Source organism: Scyliorhinus torazame, chromosome 22 (assembly GCF_047496885.1).
Source record: "Scyliorhinus torazame isolate Kashiwa2021f chromosome 22, sScyTor2.1, whole genome shotgun sequence".
Taxonomy (NCBI): domain Eukaryota; kingdom Metazoa; phylum Chordata; class Chondrichthyes; order Carcharhiniformes; family Scyliorhinidae; genus Scyliorhinus; species Scyliorhinus torazame.
The window spans coordinates 84,395,449-84,420,902 of NC_092728.1; the positions used below are offsets into that span (position 1 = coordinate 84,395,449).

A 25,454-nucleotide genomic window follows, 5' to 3' on the forward strand; every position below is an offset into this window, starting at 1 on the left:
ATAGGTAACACATTGCTGACTATTTCCCAGTTTTATACATTGACAAATATAATATTTTATCGACAGTATGCATGACTGCTATAGGTTATAGTTTTACAATAATGCAGATGGATTGCTTTAGTAATTAGCCGCATTGTAAATAAACCATTATTAGCATACGCTAACCTTTTTTTTACTGCTGATGTTTGGCGATGGGAGGCTTGAGCAAAGGCTAGTCTTCGCCGCAAGCACTCAAAGTCAATGTGGCTCACATTGGCCCCTACAGAAAGGGCTGCCCCGTCACTTCCACTCAATGTTCCTCAACTCAAGAGGCCTGCGCCTTCCCTCTTCTTGACTGACATAAAAATATGTAGCGACAAGCTGTCTGCCACAGCAGAAATTTGATCAGACATTGATTTCAACAATTGCCTCTACAGGCCAAGACATAAGGAGAACTCATTTCTCGGATCTCTCATTCCTGATGCAAAACAAATATAAGGAGCACCAGTGGTTTATGTAGGAATACAGTGGTGTCACCAAGTTCAAAATTCACATTTAATTTACACTTAATGAGATCAACAAAACAGACTCCTGCATGTGGGCCAGAGATGTCCATCTTGTTCTGCTTGTTCCTGCTGCTGGCAAACTAAATATGTAGAAGTTGAAATGAGGGCTTGAAGCTAAGTGAATAAATGAGATATTTGTCAACAGTAATTGGCATCCTGCAAGTGCCATGTTAATTTTTAATTGTTGGTTGAATAGTAATGCTAGGGAGAAATAGGGAGATGCTTTCTGATCGTCTGACAAAGAATCACCTCCCGAACCCCAATGATGTCAGAGGACATGTCACTCTTTCTATGGGCTAATTTCCTGTGAAATGCCACCAAAACATACATCTTACTTTGACCACTTGTCTTTTAGTATGTCACTAATGTAAACATGTCTTTACATTGCTGACTATTGCTCTTTATTTTTGATCCTTTTCTTGTTCTGGTGTTATCTTCATCTGAAATTCAATAATTTAAAGCTTTGGCATCTTTTGGATTCTGGCCATATTTAGCTGCTGACCTAGAAAAAACTTATTTTTCAGGTTTTATTTCCTGTTGAAAGAATTATCCATTCATCCCCTTGTCAGGAGCTCAGGAAGAAATTCTGCAACATTGTTTACTATGTTCTTTTAATTTTAATTAGTTTTTTTTTAGAATGGTGCAGGTTTTGTACAGTTGTTCTTCACTTGCTAATGATATTGTTGATATAACAGACGTCACAGCACACATTTTGTAATTCCAGCTAAAAATGGTGGATTGTGTAATCTGACCACACAAGGCCTCACAGCAGAAATATTTCAACTGAAAGAACTGAATCCAGTGGGTACTGAGTTAGGATTTCAATTTCAGTTCACTTAAGAAAATCGTTCAATTATCAGGTATTCACTTAGCAGAGTTGAATGGATTATCAGTTTGTACAAAACATATTAGCTTGGTTTCATTTGCAAGGGACGGCTTTCAATATTTGCCTTGTTTCTGCCAGATCCCTTTATGTCAGTAGAAATACCTCCTTGTATGATACAACGTATGATCTGTTCAATGTGTGTGAGCCTGCAGGAGTTAAAACTATTGGTATCGACAGACTGATGACTCAGAACCTTAAAAACATTGTTTTAAAATCGGGACCTCTAAGGAGTGCTCGTTTCTAAATCTAAATAATGTTGTCTGCACAAAATGTGGACATTTTTCAGGAGATTGAGTCTGACAGCAGTTAAATTCAATCAGGGCTTGAATTTAATACTGGCTGCCTAGCAAATTGCTCATGGATTTTTCAGTTTTGCTAGTCAGTATTCTAAACACTAGCAAGATTTTCCTAATGAGCTCCACAGAGCAGTCTCCCAGCTTCCTAGGATTCACTTTTTATTTTGTCATCCTGATCATCAGTCTTGCTTTGATTCTGATCAGTTTCGCTAGTGGAAGAAAAAATTTGCTAGTGACAGTCATAGCCACTAGCAAAACTGGGCTGTCTATGAAAAAAAGAAACTCCAGCCCTGTAGGCTACATCTTATTTATGTCTAAGAAATTGTGCTTTTTGTGACATATTTACATGATAACATTTTTGTGTGTGTTTATAGTATATGTTTCGAGTGTGTTTATTTTCTGTTCTTATATAAAAATATATATATAGTTATATATATATATATAGTTAATGTGTGCAAATTTAGAAGGATAGAAAAAGGCAAATCAGAAAATAGAAGGTACAGATTGAACTGGAAGGTTTAAATCTTTGAATTTGTCTGAACCATAGAGTTTGTAACTGATCATCACGTTGATGAATGTTCATTCCCACTTAGTCAACAGGAAAAATCGCTGTGCCCTCCTGGCTTGAGATGGTGCACAGTGCAAAATAGTACCAATGAAGAGGAAATTAAAATTAAAAAAACATTGAGCCATCAGTTTGAAATTGATGGTGTTTCACAGATGGATCCATACTGATAGATCCAGACACAATGCTGCACTCACAGTCAGGATCCCTTAGATTGAATTCTAACCTTGACAAACTGCACCCCTTAAATTAGTTCTGTATTGACGTTTATGTAGGGAATCAACCCGGCTCCCACAGAATTTGGGATTCTCTTTCTTCCAGCCCATACATTTCTCTTATTTCCTCCCACTCCACTGTCAGTACAAAGTTACATCAGAATGGTACCTGTTTAATCACCCTCTGATTCTTTTGGCTTCCTGTGTCAGTTCAGTTTATTAGCTCCTATCAGACAGTGTGGCCGAGATTAGGAACCTATGTGAGCAAGCTTTGGCCAAAAGTATATGAGCAAGATGCATTTTAGCAGTAAATTAAGAATTAAGTGACAAGCTGTAAAATATTAACACATCAAAATCATGATGTGTTGGAATAATAACATTCTGTGCTGTCTGGGTGATGAGTTGCCAGCCAGTCACTATGAGTGCTGGAGTCTGAGAGGATGAGACATCAGCGGAGGAGTTTAATAAACAGGAGGCATTGGGACAAGGGCTGCTTGGAGGTGCTACATGGAGCTAAAACAACCGCATATACATGAAGATATAGTGCTGAATAAAGGCTGGCTGAGTAAGATGTCAAGATGGCTCTGCATTAACAGAAAGGCACAAGGCAAGGTGCTTGGTGAGGCGCTGAATGAAGGTGAAACAGTGGAGATTGTTGAGGGCAAGTCTTTTTTTTGCACATAAGGTGCACAGCCAGCTGGCCTTGGGACGCACCAGTTATTCTCTTCTGATAGGAAATAGATTGTGACTTCGAACAAATTTTTTTGTAAGTAGCTAAAAACACAGGGGAACATATTCATATGTTTCATTTTAATAACATTTTATTGTCTCTTGTTTTGAATTCTTCTGTTCAGAAGTGGGCAGGCATCCTACTCTGAAGTCTGTGACAACCTTCAGCCAGCTCATTGATGCACAAGGCCAACCAGGATGACTGACCCCGCTCTCATTCTTCCATTCTTGCCACTTTGAGTGTACCAGAGTTGAATTTGGTATTTGCCCACATGCATGGCCAAGATCACAAATTTGCCCTGTAGCAGTAAATTGTGAATACAAGCTCTTGTCTGCTGCTGCAGCATGGCAGAGGTCATCATTGTACTATGAATTTGCAGGAAATTCCCTAGAAAATCTTTTGGGGATTACAATGTTAAAGTGCTCATTCAAAAGAGAGGCATTTTGCTGAAACTTTTAATCCAGGGTTTATCAGGGCAAATGCAAGAATGTCCAATTTCAAATGATCACAACAATTTATACTACTGAAAAGGATGCTGATTGGTTGGCAAGTTGATTCTGAGTGGCTACGGCATTGCCATGGAGAAAGCAATAGGGAACTTTAGGCTCTGCAAGCTCCTGGGCAATTCAAAAAAAGGCACAAGGCTTAAACATATTCCATTTGTTTACAGAGAATAGGGCCTGTGTAAGAATGTATGGCGCTGCTAGCAAACTTAAATGAGCCAAGTTAGAAGCTTGACTGATTTTCTTACATTAGTATTGTTATTAGTGGGCTCAGGATTGTTGAACGAGTGTTGCCCAATTGCAGAATCACACCTAAGAACAGACATTTTGATTTGGGTTTCACAAGCACAGGCTGGTTGGGTACAGTCTGTATTCTGGCTCATATGAAAAATCGATGGAACATGCTATTTTAGTCAATCAGTTAATCATTGGGACATTCAGCTGACATACCTGACATCGCACTGGCACTGAAATTCAAACAGCATGCTGCTAATTTGGGTGGTTGTCAGACCGTCTTTTTGGACCAATGACAGCATCCTGTTAATGGAAAATACTGCTCGGTAGCCACTGCATAGTAATGGCTTACATAATCTGTTTTCAGATTTTTGAGGTACTTTGCCTTTCCAAGGTAATTTGTTGTAGACAGGACAATTTTCAGGTCTGAAAGTGGCACCTTAGGCCCATTTGCGAGTTTGTATGTTACACAGCGAATAATGATCCAATCAGTATAGCCATTGTCCTGTGGGATGGCTGCAGTTTGTGCCTCTTACATGTTTTGTTATATAATGTGCTAACTAACACACCTGGATCCTGAGTATCAAAATAGTCTCCCATAAAGGATTTTGGATGACATTCTACTGCTTATGCAAGTTGAGACCTTTGGCGGATTAAATTCTTGCAACCCCGATTGTTTGCACTGGATGAAAACCATCACCAAATCGACGTTGAAAGGAACACTACATGACACACTGTTTAATGCACTGTTGCTTCACAGCGCCAGGGACCCGGGTTCGATACCCCAGTTCTCCCTATGTCTGCGTGGGTTTCCTCCGGGTGCTCCGGTTTCCTCCCACAAGTCCCGAAAGAGATGCTAGTTAGGTGAATTGGACATTCTGAATTCTCCCACAGTGTACCTGAACAGGCGCCGGAGTGTGGCGACTCGGGGATTTTCACAGTAACTTCATTGCAGTGTTAATGTAAGTCTACTTGTGACACTAATAAAGATTATTATTATTTTTTAATTTTTTTTTATTCTCCTCCATTTTCACATTTTCTCCCACATTTACATCCATCAACAATAAACAATAATCAGCAAGATATGTCAGTCCCCATAATAACAACAACAATCCCATCTACCCACCAACCCCCAAACCTCAACCCGCATGTTTACATAAACAAATTACAAAAATAAATCAGGGATTACCCATAGTCACCCTTAATCTTACACAGCTCCCACCGCCCCCCCCCCCCCCCCCCCCCACCCCTGGCCTCCAGCTCCTCCCGTCCACTGCCTCTTGTAAAACTCCTCCCCCTACCCTCGGTTCCTTCCCCCCCCCAACTTTCCACCCCGGCTAGACCACTCAGACCCTGTTCTGCCAGGCTCCGATGGCCGCAGCCCCTCCCCCCACCTCACTCCCGTTCACTGGCCGGCACACACCGGCCAGCATGGAGGCCCCCGCCCGGGTCCCTTTCCCACTTGCCCGGCCCCAGCAAAGCCCAAAGATCCCCTTTTAGCACACAAACCCCGCCTATCCACCTACAGCCCAAAGAACTCTCATTTCGAGTGAAAGTCCCGTCCCTTCCCTCGTCCAAATATATACCACCTTGGCTCCTTTAATCTCTACACCCGCGCGCAGTGATACAAAAAAGAAGAAAATACAGTCATGAGGTTACATCGGCACATGGCCATTCCTCAGTTTGTCAGTTCTGCCACAGTCCTTCTGCTTTCGCAAACTCCTCTGCTGCTTCCGCCGTTCCAAAATAAAAGTCCCTGAGCTTGTAAGTCACCCTCAGCTTCGCTGGATATACAATGCCGCACCGCACCTTGCTAATGTACAGTGCCCTCTTCACCCGGTTGAAGGCAGCCCACCTCCTTGCCAGCTCCACCGTAAAGTCCTGGTATACACGTATACCAGCTCCAGCCCACTGCACCACCCGCTTCTGCTTGGCCCAGCTCAGGACCTTCTCCTTCACCCTGTACTTACGGAAGCACAGAGTCACTGCCCTTGGCGGCTCACTTGCCTTTGGTACAGGCCTCCACGACCGATGAGCCCGATCCAGTTCATATCGGGAGGGGTCCTCCCCCTCCCTCTGTAGTTTTGCCAGCATCGCGGCAAAATACTCAGTCGGCTTCGGTCCTTCAACTCCTTCGGGCAGCCCCACAGTCCTCAAGTTCTGTCGCCTGGATCTATTTTCCAGGTCTTCCATTTTTCTTCGCAGATCCTTGTTAGTATCCATCACCTTCCGCATCTCTTTCCCCATCGAGGCAAGTTGATCACCGTGCTGCAATAACGTCTCCTTCACTTCCTTCAGCGCCTCCCCTTGCTCTTGCACCTCCGCCTCTGCGCCCGCCACCTCCGTCCTCACCGGGGAAACCGCCTCCTCCACCAGCACACTCAAAGCCTCCCTCATCTCCTTCCTCACCGTCTCCATGCATTTCGCAATCTGCGCCAACTGCTTTTCAAATTCCGCAGCCATCACCTTGGTTATTTCTTCAGCCGTAAGCAGTGCGGCCTTCCCTGGTGCTCCAGCCTCCATTTTTCCTGGTGACCCCGCGGTGACCTTTCCATTCCCCGACGGACCTCCAGCTGGTTTTTTTTCGGCCGTTTTTCTGCTCATCCTCGACATTTTTCTTTGTTCTTTTTTTCCTCCTGTGTCTTCTCAGTGCCTCCTCCGTGCCTTCTCCCTTCTTCTGCCCCCTCCGCGGACCCTGGGACCGGGCTTAAAGCCCCGAAATTGCCATTCCCGAGCGGGGGCTCTCCATTGTGCGGCCGCCTCCCACCCGCCGTCACCGGAAGTCAAGATTATTATTGTTAAGGACAGCAATTTTCTTTTGTTGCCTCCCTGTTTTTGTGAGAGTTTTCGGGATTCCCCATCGTTTTCAGGATTCTCCATTGGCCGATGCCGGAATTGGGAAACATGATTGGGTGGAAAATTCGGCGTCAGCCGAAAATCAAGGTTGACGCCAGGTGCCAAATGGATGCCATGCTCCGTTTCGATTCCTCGACAGCGATGTGAATGTGTTTTACGCCGCACGTCGGCAAGGGCATGCAGATTGTACAGTAAAGGCTGTTGGCATATCATTAATGGGTCTGACCCGGCATTTTCCGCGCCTTCCCTGATGCTCCGCCTTCACCAGGAGGAATTACCGACGGAGAGGTTCACTTGTAGTTTTTCAAATCGCGACATAGGTGGCGTGTCTGCTGAGGGTGCGGGAGGGGGTATAAACAGTGTCCAATTTCGCTATAGTGTGCTGACAATTGTGCCACTGGCCAGGGGACAACAGCTCGGGCTGGGGTGGGTAGCAGGGGCCAGCTAGGAGGTCGGCCTTGGGGTCGGGGTGACTGGGCACGGATCGCCATTGCCGCAACTTGTAAGGTAGCCATGCACTGTGCATGCCACTGACTGCCCACTGGGAATTTAGCGCCATGGGTCGTATGGTGCTGCCCCCTCTCCCCAGGCCACCCCCCCCCCGGTACTCTCAGGTCCCAGTCGACCGATCTACGGGATGGACGTGCTCCAGTGTGTAACCAGCGGCACCATCTTTGCTGGGATGAGGGTCGGAATACATTGGAATTGCACGAGTTCTGGTGCCGGTGCTAGCCCATTTAACAGGACCTGAATCGCTCCGGGACAGGCACCGCTTTCGTACACGTAGAACACTCGCGATTCATCCCAGCGTCAGCACTTAGTCTCCCAAATGGAGAATTCTCCCCTAAACTTTTCTGCCCTTATAGTTCCTGGCAGAGAAACTGAGATCTGGCCTGAGTTCCTCTGTGCTTCTAATAAAAAGATCCAAGCCTTTTCTAGGGAAATGTAGTCAGTCCCAAACAGAATCAACTGTATTCTCTGTGAGGGGCGATTACTGACTGCAAAAATCCCACTTCTATTTGTTACCATGTGTGATATGCACCCTAACTTCAAGATCAATATTTCAGGGGGAAATATGTATGATATTTGAAAAATTATGGTACAGTATATGAGTTTATATGAAAATGAATTTATTAATGACTATAAATTAATTATTTTTTTCTGGATGCTCCTTGAATTTCAGCGTAAACAGTGTGTTACTGTATTTCACCAACAGGCCTGATACTAACTGCAGTAAACTATTCATGTCTTCTAGGCTAATGGAGGATGGCAAGATGCAACCACTCCATCTTCTGTGACTTCACCAACAGAAGGACCTGGAAGTGTGCACTCTGATACCTCTAACTGATCTCCTAGCAACATCCATTCCCTGAGCCAATAGGCCTTGATTAGCACTGACCAGTAGGAGAAGAAAAGTGGATTTTCTGTAGCCCAGTCACCTGCTGCTTTACTGTAAAACCCTGCTCTTTCGTGGAAAAAGTAAATAAAACACAATTCATATTTAGGAACAGAAACACATAGGTTCTCATTGAAAATACCATATGAATTCCATAATATATGGCACAATCTTACCTTACCTTACTCAGTTAATGGTTGAGGCAAGGACCTAAACAGTCCTAGTGCTTTCTGACTTAAAATGAAACAAAAAGTAATTGTGTAATGGGAATGCACAAAGGGTGAAAACATGTTTTTGAAGATTTATATGTGCGAGATGTTATTGTGAAGCTTCTTGACCTTTTGAGGTATGAATGCATGTTTCAATTTGACTGCAAGACACAAGAATGCTGGTGCCGAGGCAGACAGTCATAAATTAATGAAGTTAGCGAAGCTAAACTCTTATTACTTCTTAAAACTATTTTAGCAAGATATCTAGAACTGATAACTTGCTTAGAACAACAAAACGTTACATGATATCAAAATCTTGATCAAATTTCCTTTATCACAACTAGTATAAAGACTCACTTGGAAGAATCGGGTGAGCTGCTTTATTGCCCATGTATAAATTACCAGTGAGTTGCCAAGAACTGATATTGTTATTCCTGAGACTTGCTATTATAACAGTGCTATTTACAATCATTTCTTTTGTTAACACACTAATTCATTGCCAGTCTTAGTAATGTTTTGTTTCTGAATTCATGCTAGCTGAAGTCTGGGTTTTACAGTACTAGCTGGGTGCAGCATTCATAATTTTTCAGATTTGCTACTTCAACCTATCTGTGGCAGGAAATGGCAAGGTTCACACGGAGTGTTGTAAATAATGTAGGTAAAGAGTATTTATACATCTCACCAATCAAGACACAGCTTTATTACCTCATGCAAACTCATATGAACCAATAGAATTTCAACATGTTCTGTAGCTTAGAGTGCTCACTTACTACCTCTGAACAATATTCACACAGTAGTTTGTCTTTCTTACTTTTTTTGCATCTTGTAATTAACTCTTTATTTCCTTTCATGTAATCTAATGTACATTGTATCTTTTAAGAAATCAGGGTTGCTCTAGCAACTTTTAAAAAAAAATATCCTAAAGTGGAAGGTTTGGTTATCATCTTAAACACAAAACAGTTCAACTGTTGTAAATACTGATGATCATTTTGAATGTTGGTCATGTCATTACTAAACCACGCAAAAAAATTGTAATGCATACAGAATTCAGTATTCAGTACTGTATATTTCACCCTGTGTAACGGGGAGCCCCTCCTTTCTCCCTTTTTTGTATTGTATGCAATTCTGAAACTGATTGAGTCATGGAAATAATTTGTGGCAGTGATATAATGTATTAAAAAGTTTCGTGTTACTTTCTAACTGGACTACACCCTGGATTGAGAAGTCTTCCTTGTGGTAGTTAAATGTAGTTGAAATCTTAAATAAACTTTTTGCTTTCATGATGCAATGAGCTCGCAGTCTTCATTTGAAAAAAAAAATGGATCCACTCTGAGGGAGATATTTACCAGTCTTTTTATAAAATGTAATGGAGAAAACCTCAGGATGTATGTTATAAATATGAAATCCAGTGGACACCAATGAACAACCAACAATTGGATGAAGAATAAAGTATATTTGTCGTTGAATGGGCAACACTGGCATTTGTGACTGCTGGTACTGGGTAATCTCCCAGTAGGACTATGTACATGCCAGTTAGTGCGCATTATGAAATGCAGATGATGTGTGCCTTGGCTTAGGCATGGCCAGTATTACAGGAATTAATAGATTAATAAAACAATTCATAACAGAAATCTGGCCAAATTCAAACTGCCAGATGCGGACTACTAATTGCACCAACTGGTACTTCTCTGGCATTACCTTCTTGTACAGTATCTATAATCTTATAAGAAACTAATGGAGATCTAATGTACACCCTATATCATTTTATGGTTATTTACTAAAATAGCTGTTTCAATCCTCAGATGGTTTCTGTGAAAAGAGGCTAATCCTTTTTGACCAAAAATTGATGTGAAATAATTTCAAAACAAAGTAATAGTATTAAAAAAGATCTGAGGGTCTCTTGCATGCTATAAAGTCTTTATCAATATAATAACAACCAGAGTCAGTTCCTTTGTGCTAACTTTTGGTTGGCTCTTAATTCGTAATTTGTTCTGTTTGTTCAACCTTTGCTCTAGAGTCGACAGGTATCTTTATGATACCGCCACGAGGTTCAAGTAATGATCAATAACTCAACACACCAATTAGTAAGATTCAAATCAAAACACATTTATTATACACAGTAAATCACTACTCATGCATAATCTCTACTTTCTAGACTATTCCTATCACTAAAAGGCCTATACTTTGGACTGGCCCACCAGGTCAGGGGAACAAATGGCCTTTCATTCAGGTCCTGAGTCTGCAGGATTCAAAAGCAGGTATGGACTGGTAGTTAGGAGCGCCTATCTCTTAGTGAGCGTTGACTTGAGACTTACTTGGTTGGCGTGGCCGCTGGACAGTTCACTCTCACGGGTTGATTCAAGTTGCTGAGTGACCCTGCCAAGAAGGACGAGTTGAACTTGGGTGCTTTACTTTATAGTCCCCCGGGGCTTCCCGCCCTTCGGGGCGGACTCCGTACCTGGTTCCAAGTGATTGGACTGCGTTCCGATCACTTGGATCGATTTCTCCAATACTGGAGTTGTTCCCTGATCGCTGGGCGGTCCCTAAATGTCCGTTGGCCTTCCTTTGTCTTGGCTCCTGCTGGCGCCGAGGAGTCTGGCTTGGCTTTATTCACCTTAACTGTTGCAATTGTGCCTTGGAATTGCTTATTACTATGCAGGTGGCTGCTGGTTTCAGTGCTGTCTGGTTTTTTACAGGTTTCAATACACATGATTTCTGTACTTGCTAGTCTTTGCCTGTGTTGGCTGAATTTCCCTTCAGCCTTTGCGGTTCTCCATTTTAAGTCGGGAAGTGGCCAACCCAGGTGGCTACACTCCCTCCTTGTGATCCCTAACGCGAAGCCACATTCTAAGTGGCACCATGTCAAAACAGGGAAATGCCTTACAAATTTTTTTAAAAAACGATACCTCTAACTGTTCTCAATAAACTACACTCACTAAACATTCAGTCATATTAACTTCCTAAACAATACAAAAATAAAAGCAGCATTCACATTTTTCCTGGCTTGGCAGTCAAGCACAGGGTTATACAATCTTTCCATTTCTTTATTTACAGAAGAATGCAAACGAATGTCCTTTATTATAGATCGAGGGGTTCGGGGTCCTGGGGATAACTGAACATAGGGGATCTTATTCTGTATACCGGGGTGCGAGCGCGGTAGGCTCTCCTCCATTTCCTCATGCGGATAGTCTGCACGATGCTGCAGAGTATCGCCAACACTAATAGGGATTCGACTACTTAGGAAAGGGAGTATCATGTTATGAGCTTATCACACCATGATGGTGTGGTGTTGCCTGTTACTGGGCTCTGGGTCCTATGGGGTAGTGAATCATTAGCAGCCGGGGGGGTTGAGGTCAGGAGGTTCGCGTTTTGCGCGCAACCGAATATATATTATAATGGTGGTGATCAACACGGAGGATGTCCTCATTGTTCTTTTCTCTTCTCTTCCTTTCCGTTTCGTCTCTTTTCCTGGAGCTTCTGAGGTTCTATGGATCAAGCATAGTGTCTGTTACTATCTTGGTTAATATCTCGTGCGTTAGTATGTCTCCTTTAGTGCCAATTCTCCCTTTATAATTTGTCACCATGTGTGACTCCCTCTTTTTTTTTAAACCGAATATTCAGGACAAGACACACTTAAAAATACTGAAACAGTGCGAGCCGTCTCGCAGGCTGTGCAATTTACCATCCAAATGTTTGAAGATGTAAATAGCATCGGGATGGCAACCTAAGGGTTGCTGGAAAACAAAACAAAACTTTTTGAACCAAAACTTTTTGAACGAAATGAGGGTGCGTATGGGCCGCGACGGGTAAGAATTGGATGGAATCCCCAGGTAGGGCGGTGATCAATGCTGTATGTGCTCTACCCGAGCGTAGTTGACCAGAGGGGGTGTCCTCAGGCAGGGCTGAGACCAATGCCGTTGCTCCACTGCCTGAGCAATCAACAAGAACGGGCAAAAGTGCAGTCATCGTGGGGGGGTCGTCGTATTGGTTCTACCTTTGAACCAGAAGAGCAGTTATGAACGGGGGTCTGGCAAGCTCTCAGTGGTTTCTGCCGATAAGCGTGCTGGCAAGTTTTCATAGGTTTCAGCTGACAAATATGATGTGTAGCCGTGGAAATTTTTTTTCCGATCTTACATACAACACATAACAATAACAGTAACAAACAAACATTGAACAACATGCTGTAGGTTCCATCAGAAAGGACACCGTTTCTCCCAAGCAGTTCCTTTTAAAACATCATCTGGACACCTCAGTTATCAGTTGCGAACAGGGTCGCAAAGGGGTTCTCGCTTTGGGAGTCAGACTCAAAGTCGTCCTCTTCTCCCGGTTGCCATACTCTGGAATGTATAAGGGCTGATAGGGCTGCATGGTGCGATTTGGGGTCCATCTCGTTCCGGATGAGCCTGTATGAGTTATCGCGGTGCCAAAAGGTGGTGTCTAGTTCTGTGGGGACGGAATCGTAATCGTAGGGCGGTGGGGTTTGTTGAGGAATGTGATGAGGAAGGGATCACTCGATTCGTGGTCAGATTCGCTGGGTGTGGATCCTGTTGCATGGGGATAGTAGGGAGGTGTGCTGTGGCTATTGTCTGAGTCACAGTCGCTGTCGCTGCTGCTGTCTGGGCATTCCAGGGCGGAGTCTAGAGGTAGGGGGTGGAGTCAAGGGCGAATCCGTGGATGTGGTGGGCGTGTTGGGGGAGGGTAGGGATACGTTAAGTGTGGGCGGGGTGTGGTCTGATGCGTCGAGCATGACGTGATGTGCGTGGTTGGACTGTGGGCCATATGCCTTAAGCTGGTTGATATGGAACCACGCAGTCTTTCCGTTGGGGTACTTAATTTTATAGACGGAGGGGCTCACTTTGTCCGCAATGGAGTACGGACCCGAATGCTTTGGTGACAGGAATGTGCTGGGGTTATAAATTGAGAGCATGACCTGCTGTCCTACCTCAAACTCAGTCGCATGCACTGTCTTGTCGAAACAGGCCTTGCGCTGTTTCTTCCTTGTGCCTAATCTTACTGCAGCTGCTAGCTGGGCTGTTTTCACATTCTCCACTAACTGACTGCGTTCTCGTGTGTGAGGTCCATCACTTCAGGGCTGGTCAAGACCAATCCTTTTTTTCCCTGAAGTGAAGTAATACAGCAAAGAAAGTTGCTGTTGGAGCCAGCGGCTTCAACGCTGTTTCCCCCGCCTGCTACAACACTGCCTCAAAAAGGAAAAATTGCATCATAAGCTTTTGCCTATCTTTGCCACTGATTCCATACCCAACCTTGGCCACCATCAGAGGTTGAACCAGATTGTTCACAACTTTCGCATCTTACTCAATGCCTATGTTTTCCATCACAAATACTGCTTACTCCCACTTCCATAACCTTGTCCACCTATGCACCATCTTAGCTCATATGCTGCTGAAAACCTCATCCATGTCTTTGTCATCTCCAAATTTTACAATCATCTTTTGGCTGTCACCTATCCTGCAAACTCAAGAAACTTCACTTCATACTCTGTTGCCTATATCCTTTACACATATATTTGTGTTCACCTAGCTTTCCTGTCTTTGATGACCTACATTGGCTCCTGGTCTCCTAATGCCTCCTAAATAAAAAGCTCATACTCATGTTTAAATTGCCAATGGTTATTCTCCATATCTCTGTGAATCACTCAAACCCTGCGACTTCTGCTGTCCTACCCCCCACCAATCTGTCCCCAACATTGTTGGCCACACCTTCATCCGTCTTGACTCACATTCTGGAATTCCATCTCCAAATTTCTCCACGAACCTCTTAATATCCACCACCGACCAAGCTTTTGGACACCACTTCTAATAGCTTCTTCTTGGGATTAGCATCCATTTATTTTGTCTGATTATGCTTCTGTGAATGTCTTTGGATGTGTTTCTGTATTATTATCTCTGTAGATGCAAGTTATTTCTTGAAAAAATGGGTGAAGCAGCATTTAGTTTATAACCATTCTTTAACTGGATGTGATTTTTGTGTGGTCGCAAGCTTCTGGGCAGCACAGTAGCATGGTGGTTAGCACAACTGCTTCACAGCTCCAGGGTCCCAGGTTCGATTCCCGGCTTGGGTCACTGTCTGCGGAGTCTGCACGTTCTCCCCGTGTGTGCGTAGGTTTCCTCCGGGTGCTCCGGTTTCCTCCCACAGTCCAAAGATGTGCAGGTTAGGTGGATTGGTCATGCTAAATTGCCCTTAGTGTCCAAAATTGCCCTTAGTGTTGGGTCGGGTTACTGGTTTATGGGTGGAGGTGTGGGCTTGGTTAGGGTGCTCTTTCAGAGAGCCGGTGCAGACTCGATGGGCCGAATGGCCTCCTTCTGCACTGTAAATTCTATGAATTCTGTGAGGTAGGGGAGATTTGCCAGTTGCTTTCTCCTGTTACTCCCACTTCAAAGTACTTTATGTTATAATCTAGCGTAGTCCATTGTTGCACATGTCAGAGATGAGAATATGTCCTTTTGGTTAGCGCAAAAGCACGAGGGCCGAGGTGTACAATCTTCGATATCTTTTCAGTGAGAGCATATGGTGCTCTGCAAGATTTGCAACTCATCAGAGATGAATGTGCCCTGGCCAGAATTGCAGTCAGACCTAATTTTAGACTCTCATGCTGTGATTGCTGCTTTGCTTGTAGACTTTCACCCACTTCTTCATTTTAAAAAGGGATGTGCAGCATTTATACTTACTGCAGGCCATCTGTTGTGAGGAATGTAATCTTCTGACCTTTGCTGAAAGGATTTTCTTTGAGCAATTACATCCTAATAGTGAAAAATAATGAGCCCCATGATGCAGGTATGATGGTCTACTGCTCAGGACACAAAATAAATTCAATCAGATCCAATAGCATTAGGCTATTGTTCTCGCATGCTAAAACATGACAGAGCTTTGTAGTTTGGGTACACATTTATTGTAGCAAGATTGTTCCATGAACATGCTTTCTGAACAAGATTTGTGGATTTGACTTGAACCCACAGCTGTACCTAGAACTTAGTCCAGGTCTGTGAGACAAATGAACAACTCTGAGTAAAATCAGTACTAAGAGTCCCCTACTACATTTAAAGGAATTCTTGCCTTGAAACAGAGTAAATGTTCATGTTCAGCTCGAGAACGTAAACTGTATTTTCTGAGATTCAGAATAGAAGATTCCACATAAAAATAAAATCACTATAAAATATTTACTTAATGTAGCTAATTACAAATGCCATATGATTAAATATCTATTGTATTTTTCCCCATCCTTGGTTTATTCCTTACGATGCCAACAAGCAGGATTTTGTGAGGCCATATAAGGAGAGTTCTGCACAGTAAGTCTGCTCCCAGGTTATGTCAGGATGGATTTTGTTCTTGCCAGTTATTTTCCTGGCCTGAAGGCTTTTATTATTAGCCAGTATGCAGATGCATGGGTTCCCTCTGATAGATAGCCCAAGTGATCATTCTTTGGGAATGAGCATTGACAATGAATGTCAGCAGGCGTGTTTGTGCATGGGCTGATCACAGCTAAGACCAACCTTGTTTTCTGTCAATTGCTGCACTTGTGCACACTTGCAGCTGGGTATTGATCAGGAACCCTGACTGATTTTTCCCATCCTTATCCCATGTACTGTGGTAGCATATGGGGGGGGGGGGGGGACCTCCTTGCCTTACCCCTGCCGGGGGGGGGGGGGGGGGTACCTCCTTGCCTTACCCCTGCCGGGGGGGGGGGGGGGGTACCTCCTTGCCTTACCCCTGCCTGATGCAGAATGAAGCCCCTCAGGCTATATAACCCATGTCCAACCAGATGTCTATGGACTATGGCGGTATGCAATGACATTGAAACTAGCCAGTGTGGAGAGGCTAGGCAGCAAAATCTGGTACAATGATTAAAGCCATGGTTTAGCCTTGTTATTTTCATTTAAAATGGATTATAATTCTTGAAAAAAAACTAAATGACATCCTCACGTTCTTAAAAATAATGAAACTGATCCACTGTGAGAAAAGGTTATTGTGATTTGCAACTATTATTCAGTGTATCCGAAGAACAATGAGGCCTTTGTTTGGATTCATGTTTCAAAAGTGGCTAAGCTGTGAACCCTAATTTACAAGATAAGATCTGAATAGTATTTTGTGTCTGATTAACTCATTAAACAGGTTACTTGATCAGGCTGGTCCATAAGTATAAAATTAAGGTCTATGCACTCCCACTTGATATTTATAGTCTTGAATTTTACATCCGGGAAGGAACGACACAGCTCCCTACTCTGGCGCAGGTTGTCATAGAATCATAGAATTTACAGTGCAGAAGGAGGCCATTCGGCCCATCGAGTATGCACATCAATTATCTTCAGATTCTATTTGGATGGATGCATTGAGATTTATCCCAGTGACTCATGGAATTTTTTTACAGTATAGAAGGAAGTCATTCGGCCCATCAAGTCTGCACCGGCCTTGGAAAGAGCACCCTACTTAAGCCCACACCTCCACCTTATCCCCGTAACCCAGTAACCTTACCTAACCTTTTTGGACATTAAGGGCAATCCATCTAACCTGCACATCTTTGAACCGTGGGAGGAAATTGGAGTATCTGGAAGAAACCCACGCAGACACAGGAAGAACGTGCAGACTCCGCACAGACAGTGACCCAAGCTGGGAATCGAACCTGGGACCCTGGAGCTGTGCTACCATGCCGCCAGTTACTGCTTTACACTGTTAAAGGAGAGAATCATAGAGGGGGAGACCATTCGGCCCATTGTGTCTGGGTTGGAAACCTTGACTGGCAGAAACATTATCTTGCACTGGATGACAAAGACCCTGCTTGAGTGTGAAAAAGATCCCTCTGGCAATTAGGATGACTCTTTACCTTGGTCAAGATTCTTCGTTCAGTGCAGAGGCTAACAGTGTCACTTCACCCCACCAAAATAAACCATGGTATATTACTGAGAAACCCTGTTAGAAAGTGGCGTAAACTTGGGAGCAATTTTAACAACTCTGTGAGATCCCAAGTACAACTATTTGACAGCCAACAAAATTGTGTTGGTAATCCCATACAGCTGTTGTTGCACAAATTAATACACAGTGACAACTGTCATCAAATGATTCAGTCAATGCAGCATAGTATCTCCCATTTTGCTTTCATTATAAAGTCCCTGGTCATTTTTAATGGAAAAATTAAATGATACATTACATTCTTTGGGTTATAGGTTTGCCTTTTTCTTTTTTTGTAGCGGATATCAGAGATAATGGGCGTCATTTAATCACCGTGTTGCACTGGCACGGATCTGGGCACGCTGGTTAAATAGCGGGAAAGGCCGAAATTGAGATTCGAGCCGGACAAGAATAAGTTTTATTAATTTTGTTTATAAATTTAGAGTACCCAATTATTTTTTTTCCAATTAAAGGACAATTTAGCATAGCCAATCCACATAAACTGCACATCTTTGGGTTGTGGGGGTGAAACCCATGCAGACACGGGGAGAAAGTGCAAACTCCACACGGACAGTGACCCAGGGCCGGGTTTCGAACCCAGGTCCTCAGCGCTATAGTCCCAGTGCTAACCACTGCACCACGTGCTGCCCCCAGTTTGCTATTTAACCGGCTCGCTCCCAATGGCAAGTTCCCGATCTTGCCCAAATATAGCAAGCATACCATTAACCCTCATTTCCATTCATTTCCATCTCTTTAGCGAAACTGAAGTCAAATGCAATGGTCTCCTGGGAATTAACTGGCTCCCCGGCAAGAAATCACGTGGGCATCGTTTAGTACTTCTTTTTTAAAATGTGAAGCTGGCGCAATGGCTGCTCAGGGGAACTGAGGAGGTGAATAGCCATTTCCATTTTCCGGCATGTAGCTAAAGGACACTGGGGGGTGGGCTTGGTCAGGGCACTAAAGTGTTCAGGTCGAGGGTCGGTATGAGCCGCAGGAGAGGTGGCTTTCCGTCCATGAGGCCTTCAAGCCATCCTTAAATATTGTCGAGATCCATAATAGGGGCAAATACAGCTTCTCCCTGTCTGTATTACCAAACACTTCCAGGACAGAGTCCTGCTGTTGTTTACATGCTGAAGGCCACTTTAACTCCCTTTGACTGTGAGTAGCCTGTAGCTTCACAGCTGAAGGCTATGTTGCAAATATGAAATTGACCTTGTTAGTTGTGAGAGCACTTCACAGCTGCAGGTTGTGTTTGCTGCTGCTGGTGCTGGTGGCTGCAGATGCCTGGAAGCTGCTGTTGCTGTTTCCTTCCTTTCCTGTAGCCGGAAAAAAGGATATTTTTTTCTAAGATACCTGGAACACCGGGCTCAGGGGGATGTTTAAGTCCAGAAGGCAAACCGGTTTGAAGCAAGAACAGACAGAGGCCCCTGGTGCGCAATATTGATCCAAATGGGCCACCTGATGACGCCGTTGAAGAAATGCTTTTGCAGATTGCTGATGCTTTTGTTGCTGGTGTGATGAGTGCTGCATGTAACTGGCACGTCACCGCTGGTTAAACACGCTGGAAGTCAAGGATGTTCAGCATTGGTGGAATATGTGGATGCCAGGATTTGATTCCAGTGAGGTTGGGCATTGTGGGAGGCCTGCACAGCTTCGGTTCCTGGGCGGAGAATGGCAGAAATACGTGGAACAAGTAACACATTGATGGACAGATCATTTCTATGACAAAACATGATAACGCAGTCTCGGGCTTTTCCTCCATTTCTGCGGCGGAACCTGCGAGGGGTGAAAATGAGCTGATATAGTTTTATATTGGTACCAAAATGGAACGGTGATGTTTCCTTGTTATGTAATGGTTAGTGTGACATGTGGAATGTTACATTGTTGATTTTATTTCTATTGACCATTCAATAAACAAAATATCATCAAGTGATTTCTCGTGGATGCACATGCCATGTCGCAGACGATGATTATTGCAGAGCATTTCAATCAAACTTTGAAGCCTTAGTGATTTCCCTGATTTCTAGAAGCGTCAGCACCATAGAGGCATCAACCAACAATCAAACACTCAGGGACTGGGCTTCAGCACTGGGAATATCCTCGCGACCAAAAGGTGAGTGTGTGGGTCAGAGTAGAGCACTTGAGCACGGTCTCCCTAATGTTCCCAGCAGGGGTCTGGGGTCTAGGGGCTCCTGCTGTGACCGGAGATGAGTGTGCAGAACAAGGTTCTCAGGCACAACTGGCTCGCTGGATGGCTCTCAGAGAGAAGGCAGGACACGGAAGGGTGGGGGAGGCCGAGGGGATTTGAGGGTCCCGGGGTGGAAACCCTAACTGAATGCTGGTCTCTCTCTGTCTCCAATTCTTTACAGATATAACAATATGGCTGATTGTGTCGATTCCATAGAGGCTGTCCTCGCGATGCTGGTACAAGCCCAAGAGGCAAGACGCCAGAGAAGGCGGCAGCAAGGTCAACAAAAGCTGGAGGCGGCACCCCATGTACAGAGGGCCGCCACACACCCTGAATATCCGGCCACCCATCAGGCCGAGGAGGAACCCAAATGGGAGGCCAGCGACTGGCCAAGGTGTCCAGGCATCTTTGGTCTTTCAAGGAGATGATGGACAGCATGTGATGCAGGAGATTCCGTCTCAAGAAAGAGACAGTGTGGCACCTGTGCTACGTCCTCGCAGACATGACACCCTGTGGAGGAGAAGGACACGCACTCCCGATGGCCATGAAGGTCACCACAGACCTGAACCTTTATGCAACCGGTTCATTCCAGGGTTCGAGCGGGGACTTGTGTGGCATTTCACAAACCAGAGCCCACAAGTACATCCATGGATGACCTGTATGCCCAGGCAACAGACTATATCAACATTGACTGGACCCCCAAGGCCACCAAGATGCCCCTGTTGCAGGATTCCCTGCCATCGCCGGGATGTCCCAGGCCCAGGGGTAATTGATGGCACGAATATCATCTTACACACACTGGGACATCAGGGAGTGCCCTTCATTAACAGGAAGGAGTTCCACTCCCTGAATGTTCAACTCAGGTTCACTAGAATGATCCCTGGAATGAAGAACTTGTCGTGTGAGGAACGTTTGAGGACTCTGGGTCTGTACTCGTTGGAGTTTAGAAGGATGAGAGGGGATCTTATTGAAACGTACAAGATACTGCGAGGCTTGGATAGAGTGGACGTGGAGAGGATGTTTCCACTTGTAGCAAAAACTAGAACCAGCGGGCACCATCTCAGATTAAAGGGACGATCCTTCAAAACAGAGATGAGGAGGAATTTCTTCAGCCGGAGGGTGGTGAATCTGTGGAACTCTTTGCCGCAGAAGGCCGTGGAGGCCAATTCACTGAGTGTCTTTAAGGCAGAGATAGATAGATTCTTGATTAATAAGGGGATCAGGGGTTATGGGGAGAAGGCAGGAGAATGGGGATGAGAAAAATATCAGCCATGATTGAATGGTGGAGCAGACTCGATGGGCCGAGTGGCCTAATGCTGCTCCTGTGTCTTATGGTCTTATGTGTGATTACCACCTCCAAATCATGCATGTGTGTGCATGGTTCCCAGGGAGCGTGCAAGACAGCTACGTCCAGGAACACTTGGAGATCCCCAGCGTCTTCGAGGACTACCCCAGGATGATGAGTTGGCTCTTGGATGTATAAGGGATACCCGCTGAGGTCCTGGCTGATAACGCCAGTGCGGAGGCTGGAGGCAGATGCAGAGACCCAATATAACGATGCCCATGGTGCCACCCATGCTGTCATTGAGTGGTGCATCGGACTGCTCAAAATTCAGTTCCAGTGCCTGTACCGCTCTGGTGGTGCCCTGAGGTACACCCCCCAGAGGGTCTCCCACTTTGTGGTGCCCTCCACTGCCTGGCATGCAGCGGGGTGACATGCTGGAGGAGGAAGAGGAGGGACACGTGGCCTTGTCTGAAGAGGAGGAGGTGGTGGATCATGAGGGATGGTGAATGAGCCCAAGGAAGAAGTGCAGGAGGTGCTGGAGGATGGAGGCCAGGCATGCCCGGAGGACCAGAGAGGCCCTCATCCTCAATGACCTGATAAGATGAGGCTTTGTGTTTCTGCTCACTCCTCCCTCCCCATTCTCCTCCACCCCTGCCATTGCCCCATTCCCTCCTTCCTCCCCTCCACAAACCCCTCCTTTCCACCCATTCCCCTCCTTAACCCCCATTCCGCAACCTCCACCCCCCCCTCCCAACTACCCTGTTCCACCCTCCAAGGGTCTTTTAACATCTCCCCAGGGTGATGGGCCGGTGTCGGTCCTGTCAGCGGTTCAATGTACAAGGCAAGAGAGTGACGATCACTCGTTGTGAGATTGGCACTGGACCTCCTCGGTTTATGCCAAAGTTTGACTCCTGTCCTTCTGCTGACAGCGCGCTCACACCCACCCTGTGAATGGGATCTGCATCAGGGGCGTTTGATCTTGAACCAGCTGCAGCTAGTGCCCAGCCCAACCCCCATCCCCCCCCCCCCCCCCCCCGGCCCATTACACCCCCCCCCCCCCCCCCCAGTACCCGCTCAGTGATCCTGTCTCTTCTTGATCTTTCGTGGCCAAGTGCTACATCTTGGTGTGTCCCCAGGATGCACATCAGAGGTGGAGTTAGCCATCTGCTTTCCACGCCCTGTGGCCTTTGATGCCCTTGGTGGACATGCACTGGAGGGCCTAGAACCGGAGGGTCCTTGCCGACTTACCGGTGTCGCAGGCATCGCCGTGCACCCTGTTCTGCCCGCTGCCCTTGAGATGCACAGGTTTCGGGAGGTGGGATTTGGAAGAACTGGAGACCGCTGTAGTATCCTTGGTGGCTGGCCCTGTGTTGGCCTCCAGCGCTTTCTTCTCCCTGATGGTGCCTGGAGGGCCCTGGGGGTCTCCATAGAATACAGGGGGCAGCTGGAGTGAGCTCCAGAGACCTCTGTGTCATCTGGCAATGTTCCTCAATGACTGGGCCACGCTCTGCAGTGCCCCGGTCATGTCAACCTGCATCTGGGACATGTCCCTTAGCGACTAGGGCATGATGTCGAGGCCCTCAGCCATTGGTTGTCACAGGCTGAGCAATGCCTTGGACACCACCACTCAAAGCTCTGACGTAGTGCTCCAGGCTTTCCATTACAGTCGCTACCCTAGCAGTGTTGGCCTCGGTGCCACATATTGTTGGCAGAATGGAGGTGGAAAGGGGGGGAATTGTGGAGGGGAGGAAGGAGGGAATGGAGCCATGGCAGGGGATGGGGGAGAATGGGGAGGAGGGAGTGAGCAGACAGACAAAGCCTCGTCTTAAGAGGTTGTTGAGGATGAAGGCCTCTCTGGTCCTCCGGGCATGCCTCTCCTCTGAGGTGGTCTCTTGGGTGGCGAGGGGGAGCGACTCCGGATGGCCCGGCCCCATCAGTTGGAGATCCTTCAAGAAAATGGACATGTGGACAGCGAGAGGGAAGGATAATGTTGTCTGACATGAACAACTCACTTGACACAGGTCACCTGGATGAAGGGGCAGTGGATCCTCACCTGCTGTGAAGGCCAATCTCGCTGTCGGTGATGGCTCTCTCCTCGGTCAACCCCCAATCTCCAGGGCCCTTTCCTCATAGGGGGTGAGGACTCGAATCTCTGACACTCCGCACCCTATTATTATGGACTATATTCTGCAGGGACAAAGAGAGGGCTTTGTGAGCCGCACGCTTTATGGATCAGAGGGTCTAGAGCAGGTGGCATGTGTGGACACCGCAACTGGACATGAAGGGGTTTTGCTGGTGGGTGCCAGGGGGTTTCTGAGGAACAAGCACAAAGGTCAGATGTAGGGAGGGTGTCAGGTGTCAGCCAATCATTTGTGTGTGTGAGGGTGGCGAATGTTGGGAATTTGCAGAGTGGCAGGTGGAACTGATGCCAGGAGAGAAGGAGTAACTTACCCTTGCAGCTCAGTGGAGACCATTGGTCCTCTTCCGACATTGACACTGGTCCTCCTGGTCATTCTACTGACAGCCGCTGCCATTGCCTCCCAGGTGACATTGGTGGCTCTGCTGCGGGCCCTCCAACCCCCTCGGAGGAACAGGAAGCCCTGCCTTTGATTCACAGGGTCAAGAGGCCTCTCCAGATCGGCATCACAAAAGCGAGGAGCTGGTGTGCCCGTTGTCATGCTTGTGTGTTGACTGGGCGTGAGTACTGAGGGAGCGTTTGAAAGCAGCTCCCCCCTGTTAGTGGCGAGATGCTGATGCACGCGTCTGCCAAATCAGCCAGCAATGTCGCGAGGCCCATGGGGGATCATTTTTGGCATTAAGTGTCGTTAAATACCAGCTGAAATCTCGACAGCGTGGCCATCGAGAAAGACCCCACCAATCGCACCCAAAATGACACTTAGAAATGTTCCTGTTAAATCACGCCCAATGAATAATATCTGGGGTTTGCTTGCTGTAAACTTGATTTTCTTAAAACCCGACAAAGCAGTCATCCACCATGACGGGTGGCATGGTAGCACAGTGGTTAGCACTGTTGCTTCACAGCACCAGGGTCCCAGGTTCGATTCCCGTCTTGGGTCACTGTCTGTGCGGAGTCTGCACGTTCTCCCCGTGTTTGCGTGGGTTTCCTCCGGGTGCTCCGGTTTCCTCCCACAAGTTCCGACAGACGTGCTGTTAGGTGAATTGGACGTTCTGAATTCTCCCTGTGTACCCGAACAGACGCCGGAATGTGGCAACTAGGGGATTTTCACGGTAACTTCATTGCAGTGCTAATGTAAGCCTACTTGTGACAATAAAGATTATTATTATTGTGACCTGAAATTATTGCTGAATATTGGGGGGGGGAAAAGGAGAGAACTTTCTGTTTTTCTATTTGTATCGGATACTTGATTCTAATATTACATTTGGTTAACTTTGAACAGAAATAGATATTTTAATTTAATGATGTATTTAAAATGTGCAGGTCTTTATTGACAGTGCAGTAATGATTATGAGAGTTTAGAGATTTAAAGTCTGTTCCGACTCACACAAGATGAAGGTGCAGGTTATATCAAGCGTATCTTAATTTAATCCAAATAACATTCTAACAACAAGCAACAAACCTTTTTCGAAACAAATCTGGTCACAGGAAGTGCTCTAATATATGGGCCTGCAATGAAATGCTACAGTAATTGCTATTACTAAACTGGAAACCTTCAAGCCATTCTGACAGTGGAATACAAGATTGAAAAGAAATCTGAAACTATTGATGGCGGCTGTCAGAAGCATGCTTCCATTGCTTACGCTATAAATCAAAGAAAATACTATTTCAAAATCCAAGCTCTTTGGAGTAAAGCACCATTGGCTGAGGCACAGGCAGCATAATGAACACTCAGACGTCTCTCATCATGATCACATCTCTGGTGGCCATAGGCAACAACCTGTCAAAAGCTGATGAGGTTCATTGAGAGGCCATCAGCAACCTTTGGGCCCCCCCTTGCATGGCCTGCACCCAACGGGCATCATTAGTGTTCTTTAACTTTGCTCCTTTATAATATTAAGGATGTGGATCCTTTTGAATTACAAGTGTAATTTGGCCTTTTCTTAAATTGGATAAAAGTCACGCAGTAATGTGGCAAATAATACAAATTTCATCCTCCAGGCCTTTTCTCAAAAAGGCTTACCATAAGCAGTAGAATTGAAATTATCCTTTCACCAACCTCTCAGAGCTGAAGAGGCATTTCTTTGCCCAGCTGCCACGTTACGTTAATACTATTTATTTTGCTGACAACTTGCAAATACATTTTTTTTAAAATTAGAATTATGGGGCGTCTTATGTTCTTGCTATTAATTATCATTTGCATTTAGATTGTAATGCATTGTTACAGTTTTGCTTAACAGATAAACTTTACGGCACATTAAACAACCAACAACTCGTTCGCAGCTGGTTGGACCAACCAAGTTGGTCACCAATAGGTTGAAACGTGCTTTATTGATGTGTAAGATCCCTGGAGCACTAAATTCAGCATTGTCCCTCTCTGTTCCATGCTAAGTGAGTGTTCCTCCATGATATATGGTGACATGGGTGTGGGTGGGAGGGAAACCATTTTACTGATCTACAGCAGTCATTTGATGGCTTGTTGCGCTGTAGGTAAGACCAGCAATT

At 45.6% G+C, this 25,454-nt stretch overlaps 1 protein-coding gene and 1 long non-coding RNA gene across 9 annotated transcripts in view; one reads left to right on the top strand and one right to left on the bottom strand.

Annotated features, from left to right (window-relative positions):
- Positions 1-9,718, top strand: part of pbx3b (pre-B-cell leukemia homeobox 3b) — a 358,481-nt gene extending 348,763 nt beyond the window's left edge. For 4 of the 7 annotated variants that reach the window (XR_011937657.1, XM_072488490.1, XM_072488489.1 and 1 more), the window contains one exon: positions 8,086-9,718. Coding sequence is in view for 5 of the 7 variants with exons in the window: in XM_072488489.1 (XP_072344590.1) it covers positions 8,086-8,178 (93 nt within the window). In the remaining 2 variants the exon portion in view is untranslated. Of the gene's footprint in view, positions 1-1,269; positions 1,401-8,085 lie in introns of those variants that run through there. The other 3 variants (XM_072488488.1, XM_072488492.1, XM_072488491.1) reach the window with 1 other exon arrangement.
- Positions 9,719-10,520: 802 nt separating this feature from the next.
- Positions 10,521-25,454, bottom strand: part of LOC140398839 (uncharacterized) — a 213,859-nt gene continuing 198,925 nt past the window's right edge. For both annotated transcript variants that reach the window (XR_011937587.1, XR_011937586.1), the window contains exon 3: positions 10,521-11,920. This is a non-coding gene — a long non-coding RNA (uncharacterized lncRNA). The remainder of the gene's footprint in view (positions 11,921-25,454) is intronic.